This window comes from Paralichthys olivaceus, chromosome 3 (genome assembly GCF_024713975.1).
Source record: "Paralichthys olivaceus isolate ysfri-2021 chromosome 3, ASM2471397v2, whole genome shotgun sequence".
Lineage (NCBI taxonomy): Eukaryota > Metazoa > Chordata > Actinopteri > Pleuronectiformes > Paralichthyidae > Paralichthys > Paralichthys olivaceus.
Window position 1 is genome coordinate 19,530,460 of NC_091095.1, and position 20,636 is coordinate 19,551,095.

Here is a 20,636-nt window from a genome sequence, read left to right on the forward strand (position 1 = left end):
AACTACTGGCTAGATGTCACTGATGTCACTGCCATGAACCTTGGTGGAAGGATGTGGCAATACTCAGACGAGAACCTCTTACATTTTGGTGTGGATCCAGATCAGGGGCAAATTCAGGATTTCTTTTCACTTTTTTCGAGATTCAAGATTTCTCTGAAAGTAAATCATGGGTCTTGTTTAGGGGGCTGGTTTTTATGAGTGTTTGCAAGTTGGTGCAGATCCAAATAAAAATCTGGATCCAGTGAATTGAAATGTGGTTTTGTAAAGGGACTGTTGGGCCTTGGTGGAGGTTTGTGCTGAGTGACCTTAGTTTCAATGAAATGTTAGATCCAGGAATTTTGTTTTCACTTCCTTTAACATTGCAAAATCTTGCAATTGTTGTTAAATGTTTAGAGGATACTGCACATTTTGTGTGAAGGATCATTTTTGCAGAGCTATTCGTCTTGTTCAATAATGAATTCATTTATTCATCTTTTCTATTCAAGTGTCCCAGAAAAACATGGCACCCTGAAACTGCTAAATTAAATTCTGCCGTTATCGGTTAAACCCTGTGCGTTTCCTTCTGTGACATGTCCAAATGTTTTTTTAGGAGAGGATTTTCTTAAGGCCTATAAGAAAGTCAACGGTTGTTTCACCCACTGCGTGTGTGTGTGGGAGGATCCACACCTTGTTGCTGAAGGTCTAAACGTCTGTCAGGGAGTGGGTTTCCACCTGTTTGTCTAAAATCTCATACTTATGACTGCATCAATGAATCATTTGACTTATCCACACAGACTGGTTGAGTAGGTTTTCACAGTTTCTTAGTTGTGTGACAGGTCAGCTCTGAATTACACTGGAGAAATTCAGTGGCTAATCAACGTGTGTCAAGTCTGAAATAGAGTATTACATTCATTTGTTTGTGATTCCATTGTAAATGGAAAACAGAGCTAATTACAAAGCCTCCAATGTGACATGTCAGTGACAGGAAAACTAAGCGGATATGCTCACATGGCTGTTCGGTCTTTATTGGTGATGAGTTTTCTAATGAACTCCATTTCTTTTTGTGTTATGTTGTGTGGTGTGGAATTTTCCAAATGCCATTTTTTGTGTTTGTTTGTGTTGGTAACTCCATGACAACAGGGTAGATCAAACATCCACCTGATTCATACACATCGTACACAGCTCACACACAGAAAAGATGTATGTATGTGTATATATATATACATCTATTCAACAAAGACAATGTTGTAACTAAAGGCTGACTGAGGCCACACACTTCTCGTGGGCCTGGCACACCTTCTTACATCCATCATTCGTTTTTCTTTCACAACAGAACTAGAATTGCTGTCTCGCAGTTGTTTGCCTGTCGAGCTGCAGGAAATATGGTCAAAATCTCTCCTTCTGTTCCAGAGAGGGTTAAATCAAGAACAGAGCAGTTTCTCTGTAGAACATTGTCATGCTGAAGACAACTTTTGGGATATATAATGTCACAAAATGTCATCACTACATCATGTTATCCTATTAGGAATTTTTTCATAAATAGCACCATCATTCTTTAGTCAGACCTTTGGCCACAGAAATCTAATCCCTTCATCTTTGATTTCAAGTGAACATTTCTGTCAATTCCTCACTGTTTTGAAATAAAATATTTGAACATGTTTTTGTAAAAACAAAAAGGTCACAGTGAGTCACAAAGGAATCTTGTGGAAGGCAGTGACACAATGTGTGCGGTTTTATTAATGGATCTGTGACATACTGTGGAACCATATATTCTCATATACTAACGCTTCATACAACCTTTAAAGGCAAATTTGCTTGAGAACTATGCAGCGCTCTAATGAACAGTTGATAGCTTTTTTTCACAATTTCAACAGTTTTAAAGCTTATCAAAGCAATAAGCCAGCATCGCTGCATGCCAATCCATCAGGCCTTTTTATTAGACTGTTTCTGCATGCATCTGAGTGTGTTGTGTCAGTCAAGACATCTGTACGCACACACAATTGAAGAAAAGCAACATTGGTTATCAAGCACTCACACACATTAATCTAGACAATTCAGTTAAGGTGTTTGTGACACATGCTGTGAAGCATGAGGCTCTCGGACCCTCGGGGTCACCATGATTGACGTTCTCCCAAACAAGTGGAACAAACAGAGTCACGAGACACACAAAAATAAAAACAAACACCCACTTGCTCTTTCACAAACAAACACTTGAGAAAGTGAAGGACAGTTGAGAGACAGGACGACGGTGGCAGTGAGTCCAGCGCTCTGTCTGATCAGAGCAGCAGGTCTGTGACTGAAGGCAGCAGCTCGGCCAACTCCGACTCGACGTTGGCGATCTGAGTGACGGGGTTGCCACGGAGATCGAGGCACTTCAGCTTGGGGCAGGAGGCCAGCGGCTGAAGATCTGCTAGTGTCGAGATTTCTGTGGTTTTGGGTTAATGAAAAAGATTTCCTGCATGCTGGGGATGAATAATTTGAGTTGCAATGAATAGAAGGAGATATGAGTCAGATATTCCAAACGTGTAAAAGTAAGAGCCACATGTCAAATGTGACACTGAGATATGAATTAATCTTTCTAAATACATAATTGGAATCCTAAATTTAGACAGGAATGTACTGAAACTGATTCAACTGTCATTAGAAGTAAGAAAAAACACTTGAACATAGTGTCAGTGTAAAAACCTGCGGACTTCATTAACTCCTCTTGTGTGTGTCAGGGGAAGTGAAGCATGAAGGGGAAGAATTGTGCATCGATAGTGTTATTAAGTGTCTTTTCCTATCTTAATTGAGCTGTTTTCTGTGTGAGATTGCAGAGCTGATTGTGTTGACTCGATCCATAGGTAAAGTTTCAGCTTAAAAACTAATTATTTGTTCATTGAGCTGGTTGGTGCAGCAATTTTATAAACTCAGTAAACCCCATCCTAGTGTATAGTGTGTGTTCTGCACCACGCTCTTCACGCTGTCATGTCCTCGCAGTCCACCAGGGATGTTTTGCAGCGACGAGCCGTGCACACTCAGAGCTGATTCACACATTTCTTGAGTCACTAGTTCACTGCGAGGGCAGCATAGACATGTAATATAAAGTTGTGCGAACAGGACGTTCTCCAACAAACAGCCTCGAGAATCTGAATCTTTGATCTGAAAGGATACTGTTATTCTTCAAGGAGACTTCCTCCAGTTTAGGAAGATGATACAGACCCTCCAGGTTTTCTATGGAGTTGTTATCAGCCTCTAAGACCTGCAAGCGTGAAGATGTCATGTCATTGCAGGAAAATCAATGAATATGAATCTTTCCTGCTGTTATCTAACAAGCGTAGGACACACAAACGAAGAAAAGAAACTGGGTAGAAGAGACGATTTGATTATCACCTCGAGACACTGCAACATAGCGAACTGGGGAGGCAACCGCTGCAGCTGATTCGACGACAGATTGATATGGGTGACCAGTAACAACTGGTCGAGGTGGCACAAAGTGGTCAGATTCTGTTAAAATACAAAATACAGGAGGTTCAGGATAACGTCACTTCGGGTCACTCTAAAATATGACTTGTCATTATTCTCAACCTTGTCCGAGATGCTGAAGACGCGCACTTCAGCATACTCCATTTTCATGATGGTGTTTTCAATCATGAACTTGCTGCACAGGTCACTGTAATACTCGGAGCGCATGGAATCCACTTCCTGCAGGAGGAAACAAAAACATCTTTCAGTCAGTCATCAGCTTTTTTCCCAGCTCAGTACCACAGACTGCACAGGGGTGGTGCTCACTCTCAGTGTTTGGAAATGATCAAGTGTCTCCTTCTCGTATCCCAGAGGGTCTAGCGCCCTCATCAGGAGGATAATGGTCAGTAAGCACCCTGTGTGGAGGAGAGTGGATCAATGGCAACGTGAAAACAGCAAATTACAGTATTTTGTATTTAGTGTTGAAGACTTAATGGATTTAAAAGCACTTACACTTATTGAGCGGCTCCAGTTCTTGTAGCTGATTGCATGAGTGTAGCTCTGACTGTAACACAGAGGTCTTCTCTACTGACAGCTCACTTCTAAAGAGAAACAACTCACTCAGATCTTACTACTTCACAAAAATAAAGATAGACGATCTGGTGCTAAGACTTTACCTAAAGAGTTCCTGATCCGTAGCAGAGTCCCGACAATAACTCTCAGTTCGACCTGAGGGAGTTAAAATACTGAGACTTCAAGAAAGCTTTGGGAAATAAAGTATATATTTCTAATCCAGGCACTGATGGAGGAAGATATTAAAATATAAACCATATGTCTGACCTGTGTAGAGAGCACAGTCTCTGTGAGTGGGTTTTTCAGTCCAGTGCACGGTCAGATTGTGTTCGTTGGTGATGTCACTTATCGTTCCAGGAGGAAGATCACAAATCTGTGCCAGTGTTAAGGTTAAAAAAAAACTGAAGATTGTTTCACAAGTTAACAGTAGGAGTTTCTTTCCAAAACCAATTACCCCCTTAAAAAACTTATATAATGTCACATTGTGAATGGAATGACTAAATATTCATTTAAACTTTATCATAACAGTAAAGTAGACTTTAACCAGTAACATCACAACTGAACAATAACTTTCATTTTGAAATTAAAATTACAATTACACATTTCGAGAGTAAATAATGAGATTTTGCCAAAGAGAGAAGTAAAGGTAAGAAACGTTTAAGATGGACTGAAGGGTGTGGCCACAGTCTAATCTGAAAAAAAAAGCATTTATGTGAAACTATGAAAGAAAAGAACTATGAATGAACAGATGAAATAGCAGCTGATGAGCTTGCATGTCAATAGATCCATTTCCATCAAAACAGAATGAACTGTGATGAAAAACATATGTAAGTATTACAACCCACTTTCCTAAATTAACTGTAGAAAGTATGTTTCTTAAACACATGTTATTTTTGAAAGCAGAATCACTCTTGTTTTTTTTCCATTTTGGAATGACACCAACATTTTTTCTGTCTCCCTCCAACACACAGCTCATCCTCTGAGTTCAGACACAAAGCGTCCTCCTGCAGCTGTGAGGACTTGTTCTGATCGACATTTCGGAACAAGATTCCCCCTAAAATGCATTTTCTCCCGCTGTCTCTCTGAATACACTGTGTTGTCTGTGTCACGGTACACTGACAAGACATGACAAAACCCCAGACATCATCTCGAGGCAACAACAAACACACCGGTACACTTGTGGTGCACATACACAGCATGTTTTCAGTTTATGGTATTTGTAAAATGAACAGAACTGAATGTTATAATAGTGGCACACGGTGACAGTCAGCATTAATACCTGTGGAGGTAACCTGTCAAATCTCTGTCAAACAAGAAAAGGATACCCAGACAGGGCTGTGTTTAAAGCGGGGGTGCACACTCCTCCACTCCACTCTTTGGGGCTGACCGTCAAGGACCAGCAGCAGACCCACCGACAGCGCCTGACAAACAGAAGCGCAGGGAGGAAGGTTTGTGAATCCCAGCGGGCACCACATGTACATGACACCACTTTATTTCTCCTCAATACAAGTTTGTGTTCAGGAAACTCTCCACACAGAGCACAACAGCAAATATCAGGCCTCATGTAAGAATGTTTTCATCTTCTTATCCTCAACTTTTTTCTTTAAAAAATGTTCATGAGGTGTGTTCCTGAGATCATTACGATCGCAACCCCCCCCCCCCCAAAAAAGGATAAAGATACTTGTTCCAGTTTCATTCACAATGAAAACATATGGGGGGGGTGAAACATACCCTTTACATGTGTTGTATATACCTCAATCAGACAATAATGAGTTTGTGACATTTCATGACAATTTCATGACAATTTCATGACATTCTTCGACAACATACATAAATAAGCTGTAGATCACATCCCCAATCTTATTGTCGGAAAAAAGGTGAATGCATTACTAAAATATCTATATGAGCTTTCATTCGTGTCTTTAGACGCAGAGATACGTTAAAGAACTATGAATGATTGAAACTCATCACATGACATGGAATAGTTTTCTTCAGTTTGTCTCTGACAGGTGTGAAAACAATACCCTACTTGATCTGCTACACTCAAGTAAAAATACCACATGGTAAAATTAGAAAACCGGCCAGCGACAGTCATGTGACAGTCATAAAGATATTAGACGGGATAATACTATACCCTACTGAGGGTGATACTGGATAGTGATATGCACGATGACCTGAAGCCAGCTTTTGAAGTGAGAACAAATCCCATGTAAATACCTACATTTTCATGATCTGAATATACCAGAGTCATAGTATAATGGCACTCAGTAGAGCATGTATGTCTGCCAAGTCCCAATAGTCCTCTTAAATTCAATCCAGCTGTACCAAATTTCACACACTCAGATATGAGTCATCTATATGTGGCTGATTTTTCCATGAATTATTTCCCTGGGAAATCAGTGACAATCATGAACCACACAATGTTAAAGAAAGTGAATGAAAATCACTGGATCTGCATCTAATGGGTTCTTTCCTGACCCAGACTGCTTCCTTCCACCAAGTTTTGTGGTAGTCCATAGAGTAGTTCTTACCTCATCTTGCTAACATACAATCAAACCATAAAAAAACAGGAAGGTGTGAAAGCAACCTCCTTGGCGAAGGTAAGATTCAGTACAGGAAGTTCATTCTACATTAAATTGTATCATTTCATGACTCACACTATAAGTCTGGACCATTAGGGCATTTGAATCTAAAAGAAAACTGTAAATACAAGAAGACAGAGATGTTCTAAATCACTTCCACATGCCCCTTCAGAACAAATATCGTCAGACAACTGTCTCTCTCAGAGTAACTGTTGATCACTTGTGATTATTTTGACCAAAGATGTCAAGAATTGTTTCCTTCTAGAAAATATCCACTTGAAATGTAAACCATAACCAAATATAACGTTTGCATAAATAAACATACTCACATTAACAGGCCTGGAGAAGGCAACAGCTACTCTCTCATCATCCCGACTGACGTACACGCAGCTTATCATCTCCTCACGTTCGGCTGCAAAGACACAGAAACTGTTTGATAAATGTTCCTGATCAAGCACATAACTGTAAGTACAGGTAGACTGCTTTGTACTTTAATCCATATTTGTACAAGTAGACACAATTTCAGACATAAATACCTCTGCCTAGCAACCACCGATAATAGAACCAAGCACTCTGGTCATTGGGGTCGGTGAAGAAAGCGTTTTGTACAAGTTCATATTCTGAAATGAAAAATAAATAAATAAGAGCAGTTAGATGCTGAGTGTGTTTGATTGCACATCAGACATCACATACAAAGTGCTGCTATCTACAGTCATTGTAAATCCTCAAAATGCCCACTTCTGTTGCCATTGTTGTCACGCTTACCTTTGAGCAGCTGCTCTTCACAGACGCGATGGGAGTGGGTTTGCGGAGAAGGTGGCGGGGAGGTCTGAGGGGGCTTGTGGCACGGTGACGAGTGCTCAGGAGACACCGGGTGGAGGAGCGGCAGCAAGGTGCTGCGGTAGTGCCAGCTGGAGTAGTTGGAAAAGTTAGAGCCGATGAGACGATCGGTGAACTGCAACTCCTGATCCACAGGTACGCCAGACATCTTCACAACCATCCTGCGATAATCCCAACAATGGACTGGTCCAAAAAAGAGAATATGGTGCAATAGAGCATTTAAAGCATGGAAATATGTCAGGATGTAACATAAAATACATTTAGAAAGTATTCAAACATGTTTCACATTTTGTTATGTTCTAGCCTTTTGCTAAAATTGTTTATATTGTGTTTTCCCCTCATCAATCTTCACACAACATGACAAAGCAAAGATGTGGTTTTGGAAATGTTGGCAAAGAAAATACTGAAATATCACATTGATATCTGAGTCTTTACTAAGTACTTAATTGAAGTGCCTTTGGCAAAGAGTCTTCTCGGGTGATTAGCTTTACACTATTTGAGACTGCAACTTGACAAAATGTGGAGAAAGTGATAGAGACTGAATACCCTTTGAATCGCTGAATCTGTATAAACCGACTTTTTCTTCTCCTTTACTCACAGTTGCGGTCGTCCAGGCTGAGGCAGCGATCACACAGGCTCAGCTCTCTGACCCAATCCGGTCGAGGCAAGCGGACCGAGACCCACGCTCTGTGGTACCAACTGCCGTACGACTTCGGGTTTATCTTCAGACAAGACTCTAAAAACGACAACTCGGCCTCGCAAATCTTTTGCACTTCATCCTCGTCCCTGGAGAGGACATCGAGAAACAAAACCATTATTCTCCTGTAAAATCTGAGATTAATATTTACCCATCAAAAGGTGTCAAATATTAAAGTCTGAATCTACAAGTGACGGAATAACTGGTAGTGACTTTACTTCACAGTCTCCAGGTGCATTAAGATTTCTCTTCTGTAGTTCCAGAGGGTTGCAAAGTCTGGGTTGGATGACAGCAGCTGCTGGGTCAGCTGGAGAGCTTCATCATCCCAAATACCCTCCTTCCTCTGTCACACAGGAGAAAGTGAGGATGTGAGGAAAATAAGCAGAGGCAGAAAATCAGGGAAAGGACAAAAGCGAAATGAGCACAAGAAAAAACAAACAGCTGAAACAATAATAGATCCTGCTCAGTCAGTGAAACTACAATTTTACTATTCGTTTTTCTTGTGGTAAACAAATGTGTGAATCAGCTCCAAGCCCACTTGTTCTCTCATGTCAAAGATATACTGTATCATGTTTCATTTAAAAAGGTTTAGTACCTTTCAGAAACAGCTGTGGAAAACTGTAGTTTTTGGGCAAACATTACTCAAAGAGGAGTAATAATACATTAATAAGGACTAACTGAGCTGATTAGTTAGAATGAACTGGGGACTGAAGCAACAATAATCCACAGAGCCCATGGTCTTTGTAACAATAATGTGGTGGTAAGATATATCAAGCTTTAACTATGCAGACAATTTGGTCCAGATATTCTGTGGACTTTCACATAAGAAGAACGGAGTAGGAGATTGTTCGGCTCAGAGATGTGCACAGCAACAGGAGACAGGATATGATATAAATTATGTTGTGGAAATCCTTTGTTTTTCCACATCGACACTGGCATCAGGCCTTATCACCAAAGGCTCTCAAATCTCATTGTCTTTCCAAGTTATCATCTTCCTCTGCGTCTTCTACGTTTATATCTCCTGTTTTCATCCTGATATATTTCTATTCTTTTTCTTGTTTGTTCCGTCACATGTCGGAAATGTCATCAACACTGAATTCTTCAGACATTATTTTCACATGGGCTTACTCTGTAATTCCCCAGACAATAACCAGGGGGCTGGCATGAAAAAGTGTCTGTAACTGACCCAGACATTTGTGTTCTCACATACAGCCCCCTCGGATAAATTCAGAAGACAGACCGGAGTTCGAAAGCAGCTTTACAACTGGTTTTGATCTTTTCACTTGAATTGTTGACAGTGAGAAAAACTGAATTTTACCAACCTCTGGGGGAAACAACTAATATTACATCTAACATAACATTTCTCATGAAGAATCTGTTAAGAGTGAATAAAACAGACCTTAGAAAAACAGGCGTCTCGTGCGGCCACGTAAACCTTCAGCTTCTTCTCTCGCTCCTTTCTTTTCTCCTCCTCCTGCTGGGCTGTAGATTTGATCTTCAGTCGTCCGTGCTGTTAAGAGAAAAAGCAGTGAGAGGTGGGTTCAGCTGGCACAGGTTAGTCTGCTGCTGGGAGGTTCGACCGAATCATTCATTACACCATATACAATGTGTTCCAACATGCTAATGAATAAATGATACACGTTCTTACCATGTTCTCAGTTTGTGAGGGTTACTTCTGCAGAAAGGTCAGGCCTGGAATCGTTTACATGACACACACACACACACACACACACACACACACACACACACACACACACACAGTTATGACAATTCAATATGATGAGCTCAGCATCACCCTGTGTTCAGTCTCAACCCAACACACAGGCTGAGTGTGAAGTTAGCTTGCTAATTAGCTCCGTGGTGGTCAGCAGGCACCACAGGGCTGGGCTCATTCAAAGACACAACAGTGACCAGCGGTGGAGAACATGTATGATGACAAATAGAACCCATCACATGACAGACACAACATGTCTGCTTACAGACAAACACCGAGCGACGCACTGCTCATCGTGTGACACACGCACCTGATTCTCTGCGTGGCTTGTTGTTGGTTTTCAGACAACTGATTCATGACAACTACAAATGTTCCTCTTCCGGCTCTAGAGATCTACGTCACTGAGCGTCGCCCGCTGCCGCTGACACCCGTGGAGGCGTGTGGCCCTCTAGTGGTGGTAGCGACAAACAGCAGCAGCAACGCACAAAACGAGAACACGTTTCTTATTTTATGATATTCACTTGCAAACAATGCAGATAAATATATAAATACATCAGATTGATTACTATAAATTAAAATAGTTTAGAGGCCAACAATAATTAGCTTCAAGACTCTTTTTCTCTGTATATGAACACTGTAATTAGAGGCTGTGTTTTCATATACAGTATTTATGCATGAACATGGACACATGTGTGTAACAGAAGGTCTTGGTCCATGCATTCAATCCAAAACTCAGAGAAAAGATAGAAAATGAGTTGACAGGTGGAGAAGATGGAGAATAACCTCATCTGTTCCTCTTTGATTGCTTCAGTAGTGTCAAACTAAGGGAAGCACATCCACCAATGTGATGTATCAACAGAGTTATTCACTTTCACCCAAATATCCCTGCAAAGACCAACAAGAGCGCTGTTCTTTTCCTGTCGTCTTGCTCTTTGATTCACTAGAGGACGTCAAAGGTTTTCCCAAAAGAATTAACCTCACAAGATAATACTCAAGCTTGTTATGGTCCACAGTGGATAAGCAGCGTTTCCACACCACAGAGTGCAATGCAAATTAAAATATGTTCAAATTCAATTAAGTTTAATTAAGTTGAACAGAGATTCCCTCCCTTAATTTCAAGCTACTGTTTATCCACAGACAAATTGTCAAACTAATTAAAAAATCCAAATTTTTCAGGTTTGAATGAATGGAAGTGGATGGTACATGGACCAAACTGAAAAGTCAAAATAAATCAATTCAAACATCTGTCCATCCTGGGAGAGGGATCCTTCACATGTTTCTTTCTCTGAGATTTCTACATTTTTTCCCATGTTTGAGAATTTTTGGTAGTTTTTTCTTCCTCTTGTTGAGGGTTAAAGACAAAGGATGTCACTCCCTGTTAAGCCCGATGAGACAAATTGGAATTTGTGAACATTGGCTATAAAAATAACATTTTATTGATTGATTGACATGAGACTGATACTTAATCTTCTCATCCAACTTTAAGCAAGAGAGCGGGTGAGCAAAATGTCAAACTAAAGCCCGTAGACAGTGATAGAGGATCACATAATATAGGAAGTGTGTGTTTGAGGACATGAATGTCACACTCACCTAGAATCAGTGTCTTTATTTGTTGCCGTTGTTCCTTGACCCTCATCTGTCACTTTTCCCTCTCAGCCACCTCTCGTTTCTTCTCTTTATTGATGGTGAAAGTCTGTTCATCTACCTCACACTAACTGTCTGTGATATGACACAACATTTCATCTGTCTTCTTCAGCAGCTCTGAGGCCTGAGATGAATCGTTTTTGTCCTTGTTATTAAACACGTGATAACTGTTCCCCGGGGCAGCGCGGTGGTGTGGTGGTTAGCACTGTTGCCTCACAGCAAGAAGGTTCAAATCCCAGTCCCGTTTCAGCATGTGTTTTTTCTACGTACATTGCAGCTTAACCCCCCAGTCTAAAGACATTCCGAATGGAGTTAGGGTAATTGGAGAATCTAAATTGACTTTAGGTGCAGAATGTGTGAGTGAAGCCTGGTTGTACCCCGTGTCTCGCCCATTGTCATCTGCTAAAAGGTGAACAGCATCATGTTATATCTCCTAACCTGCTCCCCGAGGAGTTTCATATGATCCTCCATGGTCCCCCTCTGTCCTCACAGACAAAACTGAATCTGAAAGCATTACAAGGAGAAAAACCTGCACTTCTTCCTGATCCTCCATCCTGATCCTCCATCTTGCCCTCCACTATTTCACAGACAGAGCTTTTCTGGTTCTCAAGCTTTTCCTTTCTCGCTTTGCAACTCTTGCTGGCCCAGCTCCCTCCAGTCAGGATGAATCTGACCTCCGGCACCGTTTCTTCTCCGAAGAGCAAATGAAACCTTGACCTGCAGAAATAAAAAATGTCAGTTATAGTATCATGTTTCAACTTTGTAAAACACTTTCACTGGCTTGATGATGATGCATTTTGTTATAATGTGAAAACTTTCACAGTCAGATAATACAATCTGTCATTTAAGGGGAGAAGATCAGCAAACTACAGTGACAAGGTTTCCACACCCAACGTCTCCCTCGCTTCAGATGACTGACATGAGAGGAGAGCACTTCTTAACTTGTGCTTTTTATGTCCTCTAGCGCTTTTGTGAGAAATTATTTTTAACTCTATTAATCATCTGCTATTCGTGGTCTGAAGAATAACAGACACAAGGGGGAACATTTTTAGAATGACCCTGAACTACAACAAACAAGTTTTGAGGCAGATTGAAAGAAGCTACAGGGAAAGATGTTGCAACAGAATCAGCTGAGAATGACTCACGAACTCCCACTGTCATTTATGCTGTGTGATTAAAAAACATGCAACTGAAACAAAAAATGTGACGAGACAATTAAAAGACCTTTCAGACTTACATACAGTTCAGTGCTATAAAACAACCAACTACTTCAGGTTTGGTTCTGACATGGCCCTTTGCTGCATGTCTTTGCCAATATCTGTTTCCATATCATGCTTGTATGTGGTCAAGGACAAATGCCCCAAAGAATGTAAATAAAAAAATCAAACAATAAAAAACTAGAGCATCAGAAGCTAAAATTCTTAGTTTCACAAAATGTTTGCATGGATTATTCGTAATTATATTTATTCATGCCTTTGTCAAGAAACTTGACAAATTAAAGTTTGTTTCTCTGGTAACTGAGACCAAATGTTTTCCTCAAAACCCAAAAAATGTTTTATCAGAAAAGTAAAATATTACTGTATGAATTTATACTGTGTGCATAAATAGAGATGTTGTCTCTGACACAACCAATGTTCTCAACATTATTAGCTACTTTTATTCTATCTCATCTTTTACCTCTTGCTTATTAAAACAAGTGGGAAAAACTATTCTCCCCAGGTTCCTTTTCATCCTCCAATGTAAAAAAATGAAAAACTGTATATAAAATCAAATGCACTAAATTACAGCCAAAGATATGCTGGATTCTCAAGACATGTATTTATTTTACAGTAATGTGCTTCATTTAAATCACAGTGTATTCAAAGAGGATTTATGCTGTGTGTCATGCATCATAATTATCTTGACAGATACATAATGGTTTTGGGTTGCTCTATAAAAATGTATCATTTAAATCCAGAGCCTAAATTAGCAAAGTAAATTGTGAAATTATAAATCTCTATTTCACTCAATCAGCTCAATGGAAATAGTTTATTATGTGCGGGTGAAGTATTTGTGGTTGTTTTGTGTCTCTTTGTAGTCATTTTTCTCTCTTGCTGCATTTCTTGTTTCTAGTACTTTTGTGTGTCCTCATTTAGTTTTTTGTCTCTCTGCAGTCATTACATGTCACTTCAGAGTTGAGTTGTGTCTCTTTGTATTTGTTTTGCCTGATTGCAGTTGATCTGTGTCACTTTTTGTTTGTTTTGTATCAGTTGTTTAGTGTTTCTTGGCAACAAAAAATAATGATTTAAATGGTTTTATATAATAAAATACAATTAATAAAATAATTTAGAACTGTAAATAATATTAATAATTACATAATTAGATATAACAAATAATATAATCTGTTTTAAAATATGACAAATGAAACTTTATTGAAATTTTGAAGATTGACATTTTTATTGGAAGCTATACAATTTGTACCATAAGCAAACACATTCATCTTTATAAAACATCAGCAGCACATTATTGACATGTGACCATCAAATAGTACAAATTGTTTGTGTATCTGAAGAAGCAGCACTGACTGAGCTCTCTCATAGGTTTGATACCATAGTTAATACTTCTCTGTGCTTCACAAGAGAGTTTCCCTTCCAGTGCCGCAGTATTAATGCTTATCCAACAGGTTGGACATCTCCATCCAGGACAGGTCCCACTGCACCTCCGTTACGTCCTGCTTGGTCGCAGGAAGCCCCTCTGCTGGTACTTCCTGTTTGGAAACTGGCCAGCAGCCCCAAGTGCGAAACTTCTGGTACCTTCAAAATAATACAATAAGCAGTGATACATTTACTTCACCATCTGTTGGGCTTGTCATTTATGCCTGGATATTTACTGTCTTCATACATGTCTGCTGTAGAATGTAGGATGTAAAGATGGGGGAAGATTCTATAGATACTAACCTGTAGTGACAAACGAGCCAAACAGTCAAAGGAATGACAATCAGAAGTAGAACCGCACATGAAACAATGATCCATTTCCAGGAACCTAAACAAGACAACAAATGATATCTGCAATGTGTGCTGATGTTATATTACCCACTGCAATAAACAGCTGAAACATAAAGTGGAAAAATGTTTGTAATTGACTTAATCAGATCAAATATCAGCCTTTTATATGCATTAAAATATATAAAATCAGTTTTATGTTTTTGTTGTCTTTGTATTGTGTTTGCTCTACAGGTCAGTCACAAGCCACAGTTACTTAAGAGATACAGCAAGTACGTACATTTTACATATATGAACATTTTTGTGCTTCACTTCAGTGAGAATAACATTCTAATGGTAAAAGATGACATTTTACTTACAACTCTAACAATAACAGTAGTGAAAAGACCCATGGGCTCAACCTGACTAGCTGCACCTTCAGCAAATACTGTTAGATTATTATTATAGAATGAGTCACCCATGACTCATTCAATGAAGTGTCACTCTCCTTCTAATTGTCCTCTTAGTCTGAGGGTGGATTTAGGACACTCTGCATCCCTCTTCCCAAAAAAGTGTTTTTTCTGCATCAGAGGTCATGTTATCACCCCTGTCTGTTTTTCAGTAGGTTGCTCTGTCGGTTTGTCACCAAGATTCACAAAACAACAGATTTCAGACAGATGTGGTATGAGTCAGGAAAAGATCCCATTATATTTTGGTACCAATCAGATCCAGCAATTTTCTTTAATATTGCATTTTTCGGGGAATTATTCTTGGATCTTGATGAAAAGAATCTGCCACATTAAAGTACTGATATCTATTAGTGTGTGAAATTTGGTGCGGCTTGATTGAATTTAAGGGGACTGCTGGGCCTTGGTGAATATGCGCTCTACTGAGTCCCATTCTAATTTCTTTCATTTCATTGGATCCTGAGGGATCCTCCTGATGATATTAGACCTTGACGTAAAGACAGGGCAGGAGGAGAACCTGACAACCAAAAAGCTTCACTCAATAACGTCCAGTTTTATGTATATACGTTGATCAACATTAAATATTTCCTCAAAAACCAGTGAATGTATATATATATATATTATGGCATGCCGTTCAGGATTATATATATGTATGTAAATAATAAAAATACCACTTTACCACTAGTGGAGGCTGGAGTCTCCTCTGATGGGAAGATTCCTGAAGGAAACAACAGTTGACAAGTGTCACTGATGCACTTCTTTATAACACACAGCAGAGTGATGATGTTCAGCTGACCTCTGTCGGGGCTCACTGATAACCAGCTCTCTGGACTCTGCATCCGTCTGTCGTGGGACGCACACCTGTAGAAGCCTTCATCTTCCTGTGTCACATTCTTAAGAGTCATCTTTATGACTCTGTCTGAACCGGACGAACCGTTAGAGTTAATTACCGCTCCGTTTTTAAAGAAGCTGGTTTGTTTGTGTTTGCCGCTCTGATACTGACAACTCAACGTGACATCATCACCTGTAAACACAGGGAAGGCTTGGGTCTTCAGGATGATGTCGCCATCTGTGGGACAAAGATAGAAGGCAAGATTTACCTCTCACTTCTTTTTGTGTATTAAAGGTCCAGTGTGTAAGATTTAGGTGAAAGGGAACTAATGGCAGAAATTTAATGTAGAATAATCCTCATGATGTTTTCACTCGTTCATTTCATCTAATTTGTATGAACTGTAGTTTTCTTTACCCCAGAAAAGGCTTTTTATATGTTAATACTTCATATTTACATCGAGTGGACCCTCTCTACGGAGGCCGCCATGTTTTTGACATTAGTCCAGACTGGACAAACTAAACACCTTTTGAGTTTTTATGACAACTGGAGCTACCACTGGTTCTCTTTCATGTTTGGAAGGAGAGGGTGAGGTGAGGGGTATTCAGCTGCAACATGCAATTTCAACACTAGATGTCACAAAATTCTGCACACTGTACCTTTAAATACGGTATATATTATATTATAATATCTAACCATCAGTGCTACACAGAAGCAGGTGGTTTCTTCCTTGGTTTGTCCTGAAACTTCGCTGTTACACAAGACTCACAGCTTACTGTAATGTTGACTGCATTGCTGCGGCCCCCGGGGCCCTCACACCAGTACAGTCCACCATTCACACTGGCAGCAGTGAACACAAATGCTTCAGACTTGTCTGCGGTGAAGCGACCTCCTGGTGATGAATAGTGGTCAGTGAGGTTTGTGGTCCCTGCTTTAAGGTCTGGAGAGAAATGCAGCAGCTTCCACCCTGAGGAGTTAGTCTGGGATGAGGGGCACCGCAGAGTGAAACGCTCCCCTCTGAACACCTGTCTGGTGTTAGGAGTCAGAGAGAGAAAGGGAGGGGGCAACTCTGTCGGACAGAGGTGGATAGAGAGAAAAAGAAAAGGGGAGAGAAGATGAGAGAAGGAACAGAAGACCATCTGATTGGTCAATCTGTAATGGACACATGAGGCCATTACTGATATAGCCACATATCTTGACAAAAGGCATTCCTCAGTCAGCACCAACACAAAACCAGAGAAGTGTTTGACATAGTCAGAAGGTTCCGACAACCAATCAGTGAAGAGTGAAGTCATATGAAGGCAATCAATTGAAGTGTCTGCCTCCACCAAGGTCAGAGGTCATGTTTGTTTGTGGGTTGGTTGTTTGTAATGAAAAAAACTGATTTGCAGGAAACTCTGTGGAAGGATGTGGTATATGTCAGAGAAGAACCCTGTAAATTTGGTGCAGATCCAGATCATGGCAAAAAAAAAAAAATCAGACACATTTATGGAACTAATATCTGTGAGTGAGTGTAGCAGCTTGATTGAATTAAAGGGGACTGATGGGCCTTGGCGGAGGTGCGCTCCACTGAATGCCCTTCTAGTTTTAACTGTAAATCTCTGCTGTCTGTGAAACTTGTGCTCTCACTTAATGTAATTTGCCTTCAGCTGTACTCCATTTTTTAAAATCACTTGCTCAGCTGTGGTCTTGTAATTCACCTGTGGCTACACTTGACTAACTGTTGCACATTTAGGAAACAACCTTCTCATGTGATAATCTGCCAAACACAGTCACCATGAATTTCTCCAGTAGGGGTTAGATTACTTATTTAATTCCTACATGAACAATGTGCTCTGACTCATAATCCACATAATACAAATCCAACAATGTATCTAATGCAACATAATGCAAGTCCTGCTACCCATTTTATTGCTGCTTAGCAACAGCAGTGTCATGCTCACTGTTTTCAAAGCAGGAAAATGGCTCCACGTTTCACAGCAATGACATAGGATTTTATAATAATGATAAATATTAGTATTGAGTAATAAAAGGGTGTAAAATATGATGACTTGTTTCCTCTGCTGACAAACTTGCCATCATAATAACCTTGCTGGTGCAAGGACACTTTTAAAGGTAATGGGAGATGGCACTTTGATTGGTTTATTGCATGTTATTCCCAAAACACACCTCTGAATAGTAATGAGACAATACAAATCATGTCAGATCAGCAACATTCTTTTCTGCCAAGTGTTTGATATGGGTTGTTCTAAAGTCACTGTTACACAGTGAGTGTTGTTTTAACCATGATATGGAAATAGTTCAGTAGGAGTTATGACTGTTTGAGGAAAATGAGGAGCATCTGTGTGTCTCTGCATTAGTCAGTGTGAGACTGAACAACCTCTCTCCTCATCTGATTCGTCCTGTGCGAAGCAGAAACCTGATTCCGCGCTGCAGAGGCTGCAGTCGTAGCTGCTGCTCACCTGACACTCTGAGCGAGACCGTCCGGGCCTTCACCACAAACATAGTCTTGTTCTCCCGACACTCGGCTTGGCACCAGTACCTGTCAGTGTCCTCCCTTGTTACCGCGGTGATGAAGTAGATGTCACCAGAGACCAGGTGCCTGGGGTTGGGGTTGTGTGGTTTGGACCTGTACCAGCGGTAGCTCTTCACAAAAGCAGAGAGTGACTCCACAGTGCACTGCAGGAGCACGCTCTCACCCAGGTAGATGTTTGGCCCCGGAGGCTTCACAGAGACACTGGCCTCCAGAGATCCTGCAGGAACAGGGAAGACTCTGTTTTGGGCTTTTTCATGCTTGAGTCAAATTTACTGTATCTGTGAGTCAGACAGGTGCACAGTGAATCATCTCCTCTGCCAGTACCTTTAAATTCAGCAACATGGAGAACTACACCTGAAACACAGAGGAATGATTTTACACAAACATAACTCATATCATCACATGAAATATGTTCAGTCTACTGTGTGGCCATCAGGAGAAAAATCGATCTTCTATCTACTAATTCCAAAAATCTCTATCAGTCTGTCTGTTGCTTGAATATCTCAAGAACCATTCATCTTATCAGCTTCACACTTGGAATGTGCATTCTTATCAGGGGTATTGAATTTGTCGTGATTTAGAGGCGCGATATGTTTTTTAATAAACAGGTAAACAGTGCCTTGCAATCTGTGAGGGCGGGGCTTTAACAAACGGTCTATGGACTGAATTGATCATTGACCATGTTCTCGAATAATCTACTGCAGTGGTGACAACTGAGTCTAATCTTGGGTCAAAACCACAGCTTGATCATTTTAATAATTTGCCTTATTTATTTCACCATATTGGACTGACGCAGAAGTAATTAAAGCATAACATTCATTTTGTTGCTACCATTTTTTTCTATCGAGCTGAACTGCAGAGCTTTAATTTTGAAAGTTGTGAACTTGGGTCTGAAGATTGTATCGGTTGCTCAACAGACCTGAAATGAATGTTATGAAAAACATTTGACCATTAAAAAAAAAGAATCACAGATGCACAATGCTTCATTAAATTTAACCAGGTGGGATGAACACAAAGTTTTCTAACTTTGCTCATTAGACTGTTTATAAAAAGCTCTGCACGCAAACAATAAAAAGTGACAGTATATTGTAGAATGACTGAGGAGGACTCACTAATGACAAGGAATAATTGTATTAATAAAGAAGAAGTAACAACATGGCCGTCTCAGATGGTTTTAATCCGCCAGCAGAAAGCCAGACAGTCAAGGTCCACCACTGAGTTTGGATAAAATAACCAAACAATATAAAGTAACATTAAAAAAATAAGTTAATCACTTCTGGTGGATTCAATATGTCTAAATAAAACTTTTTATACAAAAATAATAGCAGTGGATGATGCTTTGAAGTCACAGACCATCCGAGTCTTACACACACACACACACACACACACACACACACACACACACACACACACACACACAAACACTCACACACAGTGATGTTACTGCCACAAAGTACGACAGAGAGGAGAGTTTCCTACATTCCTTAATGAGACTGTTTAGACGGTTATCATCCCCATGGGAACGAAAGGAATGTGCACACATTTCACTGTATTTTCATTCACAGACACACACAGACACAGTACAGTCGTACAGTTAACATCGACATAAGTCATGGCTGTCGAGGAGGAAGCTGTCATCACAGGGAATTTGACACTCTTGTCCAAATCATTTACATTAGCCTTGTTCACGTTCTGGCTGGTGCACATCAGTTTCAAAACCTCCCAGCCCAGTAAAATGTAGAGCTCTACACAACTGCATCAAATAACAGAGCAAAGCTTTGAGTCAGCGTTAGCTCTGACAACTTAATGTAGACACAAGCAAATGTTTTTTTTATATGAGATCACAGGATTTTCTTTTTTTTTTGGTAGAGGCCTCGTCAGTCAGTCACATTTTATCTGTGGTACTCACCCAGCAGTGAGGACAAAAAGATGATGTTCACTCTGTTGAGCATTTTAAAGTCCAGGGTTAAATGTCTTATTCCACTGTTCTTTTTTGTTAAAGAGAATGTGACTTATGATTTGGAGATCTCCAGCACTGAAAGTGATGTAGCCTCTATTTAGGAAGTCCAGAGAAGGTTTATGTGAAAACTATGAGACAGAGAGTAATAGTATCTCTGAGGAGGAGTTTTATCTGACAAACATAGTAAATTACAGACAGAGATGGTCATCTTGGTGGAGGCTTTTCCTTCCTCTGTCGAGCAGTTAATAGGCGGAGCAATCAGACTACAGCATAGAGTGATAGACAGATTTTAAAACCACAATACAAAAAGTTCTACTCTTTGTCCAAACAGAAATCACTTGTGTCCTCACAAAAACGGCCTACTAATGTGAAAGTACTTTTTCACTTTTTCCCATTCTTTGCTTTGAATTA

At 40.1% G+C, this 20,636-nt stretch overlaps 2 protein-coding genes across 3 annotated transcripts; both read right to left on the bottom strand.

Moving 5' to 3' along the window:
• Positions 1-1,685: 1,685 nt before the first annotated feature.
• rabggta (Rab geranylgeranyltransferase subunit alpha) lies at positions 1,686-10,255 on the bottom strand. Of its 2 annotated transcripts, none has more exons than XM_020081479.2 (17): positions 10,140-10,255; positions 9,764-9,807; positions 9,515-9,625; positions 8,334-8,458; positions 8,017-8,204; positions 7,344-7,601; positions 7,115-7,198; positions 6,908-6,990; positions 5,322-5,417; positions 4,264-4,369; positions 4,101-4,152; positions 3,937-4,025; positions 3,751-3,839; positions 3,547-3,663; positions 3,352-3,465; positions 3,133-3,220; positions 1,686-2,404 (listed from the first exon to the last, which is right to left on the bottom strand). In XM_020081479.2, the coding sequence occupies exons 2-17, from the start codon at positions 9,764-9,766 to the stop codon at positions 2,256-2,258; spliced, it is 1,752 nt and encodes a 583-aa protein (XP_019937038.1). In that variant the 5' UTR covers positions 9,767-9,807; positions 10,140-10,255; the 3' UTR covers positions 1,686-2,255. The 2 variants fall into 2 exon arrangements, with proteins under 2 accessions (XP_019937038.1, XP_069378478.1); XM_069522377.1 differs by lacking the exon at positions 10,140-10,255 and adding an exon at positions 10,095-10,119.
• A 3,637-nt stretch (positions 10,256-13,892) lies between these two features.
• On the bottom strand, positions 13,893-20,358 carry LOC138407316 (high affinity immunoglobulin gamma Fc receptor I-like). Its single transcript, XM_069522795.1, has 8 exons — positions 20,175-20,358; positions 18,590-18,619; positions 18,192-18,482; positions 16,499-16,798; positions 15,697-15,969; positions 15,580-15,618; positions 14,410-14,494; positions 13,893-14,265 (listed from the first exon to the last, which is right to left on the bottom strand). The coding sequence occupies exons 1-8, from the start codon at positions 20,215-20,217 to the stop codon at positions 14,118-14,120; spliced, it is 1,209 nt and encodes a 402-aa protein (XP_069378896.1). The 5' UTR covers positions 20,218-20,358; the 3' UTR covers positions 13,893-14,117.
• Between the last annotated feature and the right edge of the window lie 278 nt (positions 20,359-20,636).

Bases quoted from the DNA above. Each gene is read 5' to 3' on its own strand.
- rabggta (XM_020081479.2), bottom strand. The intron at 7,602-8,016 runs GTGAGTAAAGGA...TTTTTGGACCAG, and splicing joins CAGCCTGGACGACCGCAACT to TCCATTGTTGGGATTATCGC. The intron at 2,405-3,132 runs GTATCCTTTCAG...CCAAAACCACAG, and splicing joins AGTCTCCTTGAAGAATAACA to AAATCTCGACACTAGCAGAT.
- LOC138407316 (XM_069522795.1), bottom strand. From the start codon at position 20,217: ATGCTCAACAGAGTGAACATCATCTTTTTGTCCTCACTGCTGG. The intron at 14,495-15,579 runs GTAAAGTGGTAT...TGTCTTGTTTAG, and splicing joins GACTCCAGCCTCCACTAGTG to GTTCCTGGAAATGGATCATT. The intron at 14,266-14,409 runs GTTAGTATCTAT...ATTATTTTGAAG, and splicing joins TGGCTCGTTTGTCACTACAG to GTACCAGAAGTTTCGCACTT.